This window comes from Natrix helvetica (genome assembly GCF_964273705.1).
Source record: "Natrix helvetica genome assembly, chromosome: 3".
Taxonomy (NCBI): domain Eukaryota; kingdom Metazoa; phylum Chordata; class Lepidosauria; order Squamata; family Natricidae; genus Natrix; species Natrix helvetica.
The window spans coordinates 11,076,042-11,089,854 of record NC_138549.1 but is presented as its reverse complement, the minus strand read 5'-3'; the positions used below and the strand labels follow the sequence as shown (position 1 = coordinate 11,089,854).

At 39.5% G+C, this 13,813-nt stretch overlaps 1 protein-coding gene across 1 annotated transcript in view; it reads left to right on the top strand.

Annotated features, from left to right (window-relative positions):
* The window catches only part of KLHL1 (kelch like family member 1), a gene marked incomplete at its 5' end in the record, with an annotated part of 142,617 nt that overhangs the window by 93,232 nt on the left and 35,572 nt on the right, over positions 1-13,813 (top strand). The window contains 2 exons of the mRNA XM_081948659.1: positions 2,231-2,417; positions 11,286-11,510. Coding sequence (XP_081804785.1) covers positions 2,231-2,417; positions 11,286-11,510 — 412 coding nt within the window. The remainder of the gene's footprint in view (positions 1-2,230; positions 2,418-11,285; positions 11,511-13,813) is intronic.

Genomic DNA, 13,813 nt, shown 5'->3' with positions numbered 1-13,813 from the left:
ATCTCTGGAACTCATCCTCCCAAAACATTTCCCTTGTGGTGCTCTCTGTATCATCTTTTAGAAGGTGTCCAGAAACATCTGTTTGCATCTGTCACAGTTTCTTCTTCTTCTTTGTGGAGTTACTAATAAAGTGAACGGCTGTTTCAGAATGTAACGATCAAAGAAATCTTAGCAAGTGTCATTTTGATTCCTGCTCTTTAAGAAAGTCTCTTTCCGTTACCCATTTTCAAGTTTAATAAATGGTCATTGCCATTTGTATGTGATTGTGTAATAAATTACAGTCTTTATGACGATCTTAATTCTCTTATTCCCAGACAGGATGCTTTGGAAGTCTTCAAAGTTTCCTTGGTCTTGCATTGTCCAAACTGAGTATTGGCTGGAGTTGATTATGGTTATTTGAATGTCAGCCACTGTTTGGAAACACAATTATGGAATGTATTAAGCAGGCTACCTGTATAAATCCCTAGTGCTGCATAATGGAATGAGCTCCAATTACTTGTCCCAGCTTCTGCCAACTTAACAGTTTGAAAGCACATAAAAATGCAAGTAGAAGAATAAGAACCAGCTTTGGTGGGAAGGTAACAGTGTTCTGTGTGCCTTCAGTCATGCCGGCCACATGACCACAGAGATGTCTTCGGACAGCGCTGGCTCTTCGGCTTTGAAACGGAGATGAGCATCACCCCCTAGAGTCAGGAATGACTAGCACATATGTGTGAGGGGAACCTTTACCTTACCTGTATACATGTCCCTGTCAATATAGCATTGTTTTAAAAGAAATCATATTTCCCATATGTTACAGATCTCTAATCCTGTGTTTCTCCTGCTGATGTGGGGAATAAAGAATGAGAACATCATATAAAAACAAGATTCCCACCCACCCCCAGGAAAAAAAATAGGGAGATTTAGGATTTAGACATTCCTTTCCATGAAATTGGGGAAGAAAAACTAGATATCATTTCTCATTTAGGAATCTCTTCATAGGGAAAAATATATATTTCCATGGAGAAAAGAGGGGGAACATCAATTTTTGAAATGCTGGGATTTTTTTGAGAATAAATAAAATTAGAATTAACATTATACTTTCTAAGACTTCTATTGAAAATAATATTCACCCATGCATAGAAGTGTTGTTCTGTTTTCTTTTCTCACATTGATAATGTACTGCTTTTTTTTTTTTTTTTGAGAAGTGGGATGGCTAACAGTTTAATTTCTCACTTGCTATGCTGATACCTTGTAAAAGCCCATGTAACTACTGTATTTTTCAGAGTATAAGATGCACCTTTCTCCCCCTAAAAGAAGGTGAAAATTTGGGTGTGTCTTATACACTGAATGTAGCCCCACCCACCCACTCGCCCTCACCCTTTGGCCTCTGCCTCCCAGCAATTTACCTCCTTGCAGCAAACAGAGGAAATGGGGCTTGCGGAAGGGACAATAGGCTATGGCAATCCTTGCAGCCTGAAACAGCTGATGATCGGGAGGCCCATGCTGAAATTGAAAGTGAAAGTTGCTGTTTGCTGCAATGAGGCAAATTGCTGGGAGGCAGAGGCAGATATTTTTCTTCTTCCAATCAGGCTAAACTGAAACAGGCTGTTTGCTGCAAGGAGGTAAGTCAATAGCTATAAATACCTATAAAATGTTCAATTTATTAGACTTATTTTTTAAAGACTGCTTTATTATTGTTCTAGACAGCTTAACAAAATGAAGAAGCTTTTTAAAATAAATGCTTGATCTGAAAAAGCCCAGTGCTATTGTATCTTCTTTTAAATAGCAGAGAATAACCATACTTCCAGAAAGCCACATCAATTTTAACAGCATCTGTACAAGTATAGTATGAAATGTAACACCACAAACAGTGTGTATCATCTGTACTGTTTACTGTTTGCTGCAAGAAGGCAAATTACTGAGAGGCAGAGGCAGATTTTTTTCCCTCATGTTTTCCTCGCCAAAAGCTAGGCGCGCCTTATACTTTGGAGTGTCTTATACTCTGAAAAATATGGTATTTCGCCGATTACTGCTCCAAATGAGTCTATGGCCATCTTGTTACCTTTTCATCCAGATTGTTGTTCTTATGGATTTATTTATATCTTTTTATTTACTGAAACAAGAGGCCTCCTCAATGTCCTTTGCAAGTCCAAGCCTTCTACATCACTGAAGGCTTGTGCAAGGAGATCTGAGGATCAGACCATTAAAAAGTAAAAGATCGCTATTAAATCACTTGTATAATTTACAGATTTTAGCGGACCTAGAAAACCATGCACTTTTTAAAGATGACTTGGAATGTCAGAAGCTGATTCTGGAAGCCATGAAATACCATCTTTTACCAGAAAGACGAACACTTATGCAAAGTCCAAGAACAAAGCCGAGGAAATCTACCGTCGGGACCTTGTATGCTGTTGGAGGAATGGACAACAATAAAGGTACCAGTTAATAGTTGTTTTCCAGACAGACAGTGGGAAAGGATTACTGTGTTTTTTAGAATATAAGATGCACCTTTCCCTCCCCAAAAAGAGGGTGAAAATCTGGGTGCGTCTTATACACTGAATTACACAGCATTTTTGACCTCCCGAAACCCCGCCCCTTCCCAAAAATGGATGTGTAGAGGGTTTGGAAGGCCTGCAAAGTGCTCCTGGGGGACCAGGGGAGGGCAAAAACGAGCAAAAAATTGGGCATTTTTGCTCCCCCCCCCGGAGCACTCTACAAGCCTCCTAAAGGCCATTCTTGCCCCTTTTTGGGGCAAAAAACCGGGCCTGTTTTTGCAAAAAATGGGGTGGTTTTTGCTTGTTTTTGCCCCCCAGCCCCCGGAGCACTTTGTAGGCCTCCCAAAGTTCATGCATGCCCCATTTCGCACAAAAACATTAGGTGTGCAGGTGGTTTGGGAGGTCTGCAGAGTGCAAGAACTTTTTTTTTAAAATTTACCTCTTTAAAATCTTGGTCTGTGTTATACTCCGGTGCGTCTTATACTCCGAAAAATACAGTATGTTTCTTTTATGGACTATAGCTATATATCCATTTTTTAAAACCTTCTCTGGTGTGACTAGCCATAGTCTCTGCAAGACTGTATTGGAAATTACCCTAATAAGTCCTTGAGTCATTAAAAACTACACAAAGTAATAACAAAGAGCTCAAAGTTGACTGCAAGGTCTGGAGTGGCTAATGATCTAAATATCTCGTGCTTTAGTGTTTTTGACAGTTGTAGCAAGTTGAAGAAAGGAAAAATATATCTACTCATCTCCTATTGCTTTCTCTTAGGTCTCTCTGGTTGTTTTTTTGGAACAAAATGTTCCCTTTGACCAAAATCTTCAGACAAGTAATCTTATCTCATCTAGAGTGTCAAAAATAGTTTCTGGCAGGTGGAGCCCAGAAAGAAAGCTGAATAAATATCCCATAGGTCATCTGTTGAACCACAGAAATCTAAAGTGTTTACCAGTGATATCTGCAGTGACAGCCACAAAGCTCTGAAAATGGGTATGTGTTTATACAAAGCCCTGCTCCTTTGCAATGTGTGTTGCACACAATGCAGGCATATAAAAAGGGGCAGGACTTTGATGATCCAGTCCCACCAGCCATTTTGAAGCCAGTAACCATTGTTGGTCAGAACACACCAGAAAGAACATAGTCAAACTATGTTGGCAATGTGCAGCAGCTGCCAAAAAAGCCAACACAGTTCTAGGCTGCATAAAAAGAGGGATAGAATCAAGATCACAGCAAGTTTAATACCGCTTTATAATGTTTTGGTAAGGCCACATTTGGAATACCGCATCCAGTTTTGGTCGCCACGATATAAAAAAGATGTGGAGACTCTAGAAAGAGTGCAGAGAAGAGCAACAAAGATGATTAGGGGACTGGAGGCTAAAACATATGAAGAACGGTTGCAGGAACTGGGTATGTCTAGTTTAATGAAAATAACAATTTGTCTGAAGTGTTGTAGGGTTTCCTGTCTAGTTGGACTAGAAGACCTCCAAGGTCCCTTCCAACTCTGTTATTCTATTCTATTCTATTCTATTCTATTCTATTCTATTCTATTCTATTCCATTCCATTCTAAAACCAAATCCTCTTGTGGTATTCTGCTTGGAGAATAATCCAAGCTGGAGTTGTTCTGGGTTTCCTATAGAAAATGCTACAATGCTTTTAAATTAAAAGTATATAACATACCAGCGTCATGAACATATATATATATATTGCTAAAAACAATTTTCAGAGGCATTGTTGTGTTTTTTCTTTTGAATGTTAGACAAAACACTTTAAAAACAGCGAGCTTTTCTAGCCAACTGCCTTGAATTTATAATTGCACTGTCATTTACATACATTAGATTTTCTCTACAATAATTTTTAAAAATGACATTTTTAAAGTGAATTCTTCTACAGTAAGCCTGATCGTGAAAAAACTACAGTCCATTGGACAAAAAAGAAAAGAAAAAAGAACAGTGTTTGATGTTTATGGCACCTTAATTCCTTAGGTTAATTTACCTCTTTTTCCTTTAAATATGCATGTGGTTTACCTTTTGGAAGGTTTGCCCTGTTCCTTCATGTTGTGTCCTGTGAAAATTACAGAACTTCTTTATGTAGTTGTGAAATAAATATTTTCGTGAACCTGTATGATCTTTGAATCCGACGATGAGGCTCGGAAAACTGCCAAATGATAGTTGCTAATGTATTTCCTGTTTTTTTATTATTAGACCAATAATTCTTCCTATACAGAAAGAAATCAACAATCTGCTTTCACACCGATATAAAATTAACAGGTTACATAAACATTAATAATGCACTAGTTTGCATGATGGCACACGGAGCCATATCTGAGGGCACGCGAGGCATTGCCCTATATCAGTTCCAGTGCATACCCGCACGCTGGCCAGCTGACTTTGGGCTTTCCAGAGGGCAGGGAAGGCCTGTGGATGGAAAAAAAATGGGCCCAACAGGCATACTGGAAGTTCAGAAAATGAACTTCCGGTTTGCTTCTTAGGCCTGTTTTTCACTTCCACAGGCTCCGGAGGCTTTCTTGAAGCCTGGGGAGGTTAAAATTGGCCCAATGGGCCTACCGGAAATCCAGAGGCTTCAGTGAGGCCTGCATGCACACAGAGAGGAGTCCGGGGGGCGTTGTGCGTGCACACGCAGGGGTAGGGCATTGCATTATGAGTGTGGGCATGCACAGTATCTTGTGCACGCCCCTTTGACTCCAGAGCAGAAAAATGTTCGCCATAACTGCACTAGTGTTTATGGACACCGAGAACAATCTCACCTTGAGGCTTGGCTAAGGATAAGGTTTCCAGGCAAGTAGGTAAAGCTAGTGACATTTGTGAAGACAATCTACCCCTTGTGGATCAAAATTGATGATCTGACAGGAAAAAAAATGCTATTTAACTTAAGAAACTACTTTGCTTTTAAAATCTGGTATCCTTTTTAAAACTCCTTGCAATGACATCCTGATATGCTGACTGTTTGAAAAATCAAAGACCAAAAGAATTACAGCATGGTGTTTCACGGGCATGAAAGAATTAAAAAGAAAAAGAGGAATACTCTAAAGGACTCTCTGAACCAGCTCATAATAAAAATAAGTAATAAAAACATACACATTTTCCTGACAAAGTCATAAATACTAGAGCTTTGCAAAACTTCACTAGGAACGTTGGCGATGATCCCAATTTTTTCTCCAGAGAAGAGAGTTCAGAAAAAGGCAGAGCTTTGAACTTTGATAAAACTTGCTGTACATTAAAAAGAAAAATCTGGACCAGAAATAGTAACTTTTATGAACAAAAAGCAAAACAGAATTTGGAAGGGGGAAATACAATCAAAATGCTGACCTATCCAGAAAAACAAAATTAATTGTGTTTGGATTAGGGTTTTCTTTATTGCTTTGATAAATAAGTGCATGTCTTCTGGATAAAGAAGAGTACGGCAGGCATAATTCAGAAAATTTTAATTTTCTTTTCAACACAACAAACCATTCGTTTATAACACACTCTCCTTTGGGGGATCATCCAGCCACCATAAAGAATAATAATAATAATAATAAAAGTTAAATAGCAATTAAAATTATACAACAATAAAAGCAAGAGCCATCGGGATATATTTACAATTTTAATAAAGACAGGGCTCGCACAGTTACAATGTTTTAATCCTGGGCATCATCTAACTAAGGGGGTCCAAACTCGATTTCATTGGGGGCTGAATCAGGGTTGTGTTTGACCTCGTGGGCCTGGAGTGGGTGTGGCCAGGGTGGGTATGGCCAGCTTGATATCTCCTGTGTTGGTGGTTCTTGTGGGGCCCAAGTACTCTGCTAGTAGAAACGGGCTCCCGAGCTCCATTTTTGGGTGTGACAGCGTCCTGCAACCTTCTGCCAGTGAAAACGGAGCTAAGGAAGGTCATGAGCTCTGTTTTTGCTGGCAGATGTACCACTGTTTCCAGGGCAGCCCCATGGGACACATCTAAGAACCCCGCAGGCCAGATCTGGCCTCCGGGCCTTGAGTTTGACACCCCTGATTTAACTGATATGACTGATGTCAAAACAATCTTAGAGCCAACCTCAGCCGGCGCTCACAATCCCTTGAACCAACTCCCCACATACATCCAAAGTTGTGCAAAGCTGGAATAGGGAGAAGACAAATTCCTACAGTAATTGGAGTCTTTCTAGGGTCTTTGAATCAAAAAGGGTGGCTCAGTGGCTAAGACACTGAGCTTGTCGATCAGAAAGATCAGCAGTTTGGCAGTTTGAATCCCTAGTGCCGCGTAATGGAGTGAGCTCCCGTTACTTCTGCCAACCTAGCAGTTCGAAAGCATGTATAAATGCAAGTAGGAAAATAAGGACTAATTTGGTGGGAAGGTAACAGCATTCCATGCACCTTCGGCATTTAGTCATGTCGGCCATGTGACCACAGAGATGTCTTCAGACAGCGCTAGCTCTTCGGCTTTGAAACAGAGATGAGCACCGCCCCCTAGAGTTGGGAATGACTAGCACATTTGTGCGAGGGGAACCTTTACCTTTAGAGTCAAAAAATCATATATTTGGAAGAAACAGGAATGTAAGACATTGCTCTGGAGAGTTAGTCACACAAGTACTTCGCTAAATTAATAAGTAGATGCTGTGAACTTCTACACTCCAATAATTCTGGTCATGCTTTGGTTCTTTTGGGACCCCTAGAAAAATATCCCTTCCAATCTAAGTTGGCTTCATCATCATCAATACTCAGGCTTCATGAAAAAAGATTGAGCAAAGGGTGTCTCAGAAAGACCCTTCAAAACCCTGAAAATAAATCATCACAGAAGCAGAAATAGAAGAAGTGGAGAAAGAGCGGGGAAATTGCTGAGTAGCCAACAGCTGCCTGTAAAAAAAAAAAAATTCAGTGTAACAACTACTGAGAACCTATTTGCAGGGAAAAACCTTTAAAATAGGAATAACATTCAAGGCATTTTAATTTAAGACTTTCAGCTGTTCCATTGTATTATTTAGAAAATAACACTTGATTCCATTGTGGAAATAATGCCCTGAATAAGCTCTCTATTTAAACATAAATTTATCATTGAACAGTGATGTTTTTAAGCTTGGGAACAATGTGACTTCTATCTATATACGTTTCCTAGGAGACGTTTTGTTGTAGAATTTGAAGGCTTTATAACAGGGGTGTCCAAACTTGGGAACTTTAAGACTTTAAGCATGGCTGGCTGGGGAATTCTGGGAGTTGAAGTCCACAAGTCTTAAAGTTCCCAAGTTTGGACACCCCTGCTTTATAACAAGGCTTTATAAGCATTTGCAACTTAGGTGCTGTTTGATTGGGTAATGGATAGGCACACACAGGCTTAATGGTAACAACAGCTCTTTATTAAGTACAACAAGTGAGAACAATCCAGCGAAAGTTGAGTCTGACAGCAGCCCTTTTATAGGGAGCTGTCAGACCCTTTGACCAATAGGATTAAACCTTTGTTCCCACTGGAACAGAGGACCTTGGTGGAAACCACTGTAGTTAGAGCAAGTATCTAACAGGTGCTATTTGGGAATAGGATTAATAAGCACAGAACAGGATGCTATTGACCTAAATCACATACCTCTAAAATAGAATAAACGTGAGCTGTTGAGAAGACTGCCTATAGTTGAAGAGTTGATTTATGTTAAACCAATATTCATAACAAAATTCACTGATAGGTTATTAAAAGAAATTTATGCTGTATAAAATATTTTAATTAATATCAATATAGACTAGAAGACCTCCAAGGTCCCTTCCAACCCTCTTATTCTGTTATTCTGACTGATTCTGCTCCTGTTAAAACTGCTGCTGACCTATACCTTAACCACTTGCTCAAGATTTAGTAATGTTGCTTCAAGTAGGTGTAAGCTAATGACCTTGGCCTACAATTGTATATATTGAAATAATAATAATAAAAAAGAATCTATTGAAGTGGAACAAATGTTATTGAACTGAGTTATTTACATAGATATCAAGGAGAATTCCATTAGAAGACAGAAAATAACCAATGCAGCAGAAAGAATAAGAATATTTATCTGGCAATTCCCCCCCCCCCCCCCCGATATGTTCAAACATGTAGCAGTTGATTCTTATATAAAATTTTCATTTAAAATAAACATGTATGTGGTTTATTCTATGGTCAAATATCAGACAATCAAATATAATAGCTTATATTATGGACTCTCAAATTGATAGAGTTTTATCTTAGGAAAACAGTTGGTAATTTGGTGACATCTATGCAAAGAATTAAGAGCAAACTCATTGTTAAATATGTAAAATCTCTGTTTATCCGTAGCACAGAAGTGTATGCCGAATTAGAGTTTCATAGAGACATATTTCCTAATCCTATCCATTTTGACAAAACATTATTTTAGGAATCCTTTTTTTAACCCAATGCTTCTACAATAGACATTTCCAGTTCCCTTTGAACTTATGTAAAATTTGAATGGCAGCTCTCATTTCTACAATTTTCAATTAGAATAATGGTTGTAGATTTACATTAAAAATAGTTTGCAGGAAGATGTGTGAGGGGCAGCACTAAACAATGTTGAGCAGGCCAGACTGCTCACCTGAAATCATGTGTCATATAAAAATAATAACCTCTTGCCAAATACAAATTAAAAATGAGTATATAAATATCCAAAGATGGCCTTTGGGTACCAAGAATGCACTGTCTTTTAAGGCTTTCATTGTTTACTCTTAGAAAAAAAAACTTCTCCTAGTACAGTGAGTTAGAAGCAACATATCATATGATCCATAAATAGTTATAAATCATAAATGAAGGTGAATATATGTGTCCCAGGATAATAATGTTGCAGGATTCAATCTGTGTTGGTCACTGGGACCAAACGTTTTGTCTTCCACGCTTTAGGACTCATGCTGGAGCCCATCTTCAGGGAATTTCTCTCCAGCAATTGGATCCTGCAGTTATAAATCAATTTCTAAAAGATTCTGTTTCAAGTTCTAATGCAAAATTAGTTCCAAAGCTTTTTAAACACATTAGCCAAATTACAACTACAAGGTTTTGCTTTGGAATTCCACCATCCAAACAGTCAAAAGCTCTATGATATTTTCAAGCAATGTGCTTGGTAATACGATGGGAAGAATTTTGGATGTAACTCATGATAATTAGAGGGTTAATGCATTTGTATAAGTTGTTGTTCAGAATTAACAGCTATGAGGAAAAAAACATTTAAATATAATTGAATGTAGCCATTAGCTCATATTTTTTTGTACTAAGGAGCAAATTAGAAGAAAATTTAATATCTACGGTTGCATTAATTATAATTATTCTGTTACACTGAGATTCAAATAGAATTGAATCTTTTATTATTAAACACTTTCATTTCAACTGAGTTTAATGGGTCTTTTTTTGTTTGTTTTTTGGTTAGGAGAGTAGCTATTTCATGTCTATAAAACCTTTATTTTGAAACACTGCTTTACGGAAACAGCATAACTGTAGAGAAATAAATTAAAAATATTTAATGGTAAACAATAACAAACTTTCTCTGATTTTGAATCCTCCTCATTTAGAAAAGTTTTATAAAAACAAAACAGAATTGCATTGCTTTGTATTATGTTGGTTTAGGTTATACATTTGCATGGACCACTTCCTACAATCTTCTATTCTAAGAATAAGACCAGTTCAATGGGATGGTATAGAATAGAATAGAATAATTGAATTGAATTGAATTGAATAACAGAATTGGAAGGGACCTTGAAGGTTTTCTAGTCCAACCCCCTGCTTAGGCAGGAAACCCTACACCACTTCAGACAAGTGGATATCCAACATCTTCTTTAAAAAGCCCAGTGTTGGAGCATTCACAACTTCTAGAAGCAAGTTGTTGAATTGATTAATTATTAGCATTAATAATCATTAACTCAGATTGGCATATCACGCCTCTTTGGTAGGTTGTTGAAGGTTCTATCCAGGATGCCTTAACTTGGATTCCTTGAAAAGAAGTTGGACTTGGCATAGTTTTCCTTCCGCATCATATCAATAAGAAACACGACGGAAGACAGAAACATGTAAAACCTGATGGAAAATACAGAAAAATCCTTAAATCTAAGCCTCACCATATGTGGATCCAACCAGCAGTGGGAGAAATTCTAAACCCAAATGCACACAATGTCTAGTAACCAAGAGCTTTAATGAGGTGTGAATTCTCTCATCTGAATTTTAAAATAATTAATTTGTTCCCCTGGGCTTGCTGTATGATAAGCTGCCAAAATAATAGGGAAGTAAAACCTGAAACGGCTGCTTAGGAACTGTGAGAATTACACCGATACACTCTGCCTTAATAACTGGATTCAAGGACCTGTGCATTTGCCAAGATCGCTGGGCTTTTGTTTTAACTACAACGGAAAGAAATGTGTCGAATGAATGTGTTTGCTGATAAATGACAGGGTTGGGTGTTTATTGTTACAGAAGGCTATAGATATATAGATATATAGATATATAGATACACACACACACACACACACACACACACACACATTACACAGTGAGTTCCCGTTACTTGTCCCAGCTTCTGCCAACCTAGCAGTAAAAATGCAAGTAGAAAAATAGGAACCACCTTTGGTGGGAAAGTAACTGAGTTCCGTGCACCTTTGGCATCTAGTCATGTCGGCCACATGACCACGGAGATGTCTTCGGACAGTGCTGGCTCTTCGGCTTTGAAATGGAGATGAGCACTGCCCCCTGGAGTCGGGAACGACAAGCATATATGTACAAGGGGAACCTTTACGTTTACTTTATATATGCTATAAAATCATGCAAGTCCTTCTGTGCTCTCACTAATTTCATTCTTGATGTTTCTCAGCAGGTGCTACAACCATTGAGAAGTACGATCTTAGGACCAATATATGGATCCAGGCTGGAGTCATGAATGGAAGAAGGCTACAGTTTGGTGTGGCTGTTATTGATGACAAGCTCTTTGTTATTGGAGGGCGAGATGGCTTAAAGACATTAAACACAGTCGAATGTTATAATCCAAAGACAAAAGCGTGGACAGTCTTGCCTCCCATGTCTACTCACAGACATGGCTTAGGTAAGAGTTCCCTTTATGAAAGATGTCCGTCTCAAATGCGATTAAACAAAAATTGATCACAAGATAAAGCGGGTGATTTCGTGTCAATAGGTGCAAGTCAGCTAGATGCAAGCCAGCGCCAAAAAATGAAAATAATTCTCTATGCTTAAACTGATCCATCAACAAAGAGACATTGAAACTCAGGGCAGCTTCCATATCTAATGTAACTTAGAGCAAATGTAAGATAAGAGTAAATTGAGTAAACGTAACATTACTTTATTCATAGTGGTAGGCAGTGGTGGGTCTCTGCAGCTCAGGGACATGCCCTGCATCCACCCGCTCTTGATGTGCATTGCGCATGCATGTGCAGTACAATGAAAATTGCTCTGTGCATGCACAGAAGCCAACAACAAGATGGCAGCACCTATGCTGCCACTTGGAGAACCAGTTTGGAGGCATGGCAGGCCTGGGTAGCCACCGGTTCCAGCAACTCAGTCCGCCAAGCTACTACCAGTTCTGCTGAACTGGACTGAACTGGTAGGAACCCACCACTGGTGGTAGGCAATATCAACAGGGCACAAAGAGATATTGAAACTCTGTACTTTATTATGATTCTAGAATACCAGTAGCAGTAGCACTTAGACTTATATACCACTTCACGGTGCTTTACAGCCCTCTCTAAGCGGTTTACAGTGGGTCTCCTTTTACCCACCTGTGAAAGATGGAAGGCTGAGTCAACCTAGAGCCTGGTGAGATTCGAACTGCCAAATTTCAGGCAGCCAGCAGCCAGCAGAAGTTGCTTGCAGTACTGCACTCTAACCACTGCACCAACCTATAACATATCATATCGTTTGTAAATAAACTTCAGAATACATTTCTTTCATTTTCAACTAGCAACAAACACATTGTGTTTTTCTCCCAAGAAATGTACTCGTAGTTATAATTTAGTGACTGAACGCATTCATACAGGGACATCATCATTTCAGTCTTCAAATTGCAAGGAGCTCCACAGTTTTGTCATAACAGAACATGTTTGAAGTGAGCTCCTGCTTCGGTTTCTGAAGGTTAATAGTGCTTAGGATAGGCCAGTGAGAGCTAACCTTTATGTCCTCGCGTGCAGAAATTGTTTGCATGCACTATCGTGTGCCCCATTCCCTGTGCATGCACATGTGAACCCCCCCCCACGCAGCCTACTCAGCCTCCCGCACTACACCAGTGCTTTGGCCCTCCCCAGGCTCCAGAGGCTTTCTCGACCTTCCAGGAGGGTGAAAACAGCTTCCTCTGGAAGCCCTCTGGAGGCTGGAAACAGGCCTGTTTCCGAACTTCCAGAACTTTGGGGAGGGTTGTTTTTCGCCCTCCCCAGGCTCCCGAGCTTTTCCTCAAGCCTCCAGGAAGGCAAAAATAGTCTTCCCCAAGCTCCAGAGGCGCTCCCTGAAGCCTCCTGGCACCAAAAATAGAGCACGAAGAGGGAATGCTGCACCCCCCATGCTTCCCCCGCACATGCGGATGTGTCTCCTGGCAGAGACATGAAAATCCGCTGGCCGATGGGTGGTATGCACGCATGCACGGTGGAGCTGACCTGGGTGATGGGTTGTGTGCCCTAAGAGAGGTCTCCAAGTGCCACTTGTGGCACACATATCATAGGTTCACCATCACGGGGATAGGCTGATGACCTCATAGATAAATCCTGATCTGTTCTTCAGGGGTCTACGACAACTTGCCATGGCCAACTCATCACAGCCAGTACATCATGGCCAACTCAACACAGGACTACTTACTACAGCCAATTTCTCACAGAACAACTGGCTGCTAGACAATTCAGTGCTGTATTAATTGTTTCATTCAGTTACGTTTATTACTGGTGACACATTTTTTTGTCAAAAAGTATTTTAACTCTTGTAGTTGTGGATTGATTTTTTTTAAAAAAATTAAACTATTATTGACCATGTTTCTGTTGACATTAATTTAACTTTTCTATTTGTTGAATTGTCCTGGACAGAATTATTCCATGGGGAGTTGGCCATGGGGAGTTGTTCCATGGTAACTTGGCTGTAACGAGTTGGCCATGGCAAGTTGGCCATAGCAAGTTGGCCATAGCAAGTTGGCCATGGCAAGTTGGCCATAGCAAGTTGTTTCATTTGGGTTCTTCAGATCGGCCGTTAGGTGTTTCAAAGAATATTTGGAAGATAGTTCTAACATTTTTCTAATCTGAGAACTAGGCAATTAACACTGATTTTAAAGCATAAAACAGTCACAAAACCCTCTATTTTTAATGAAGTGGTAAGCTAAAAGAGAAAGAAATTGGGGACAAAATTGTTTTTTTA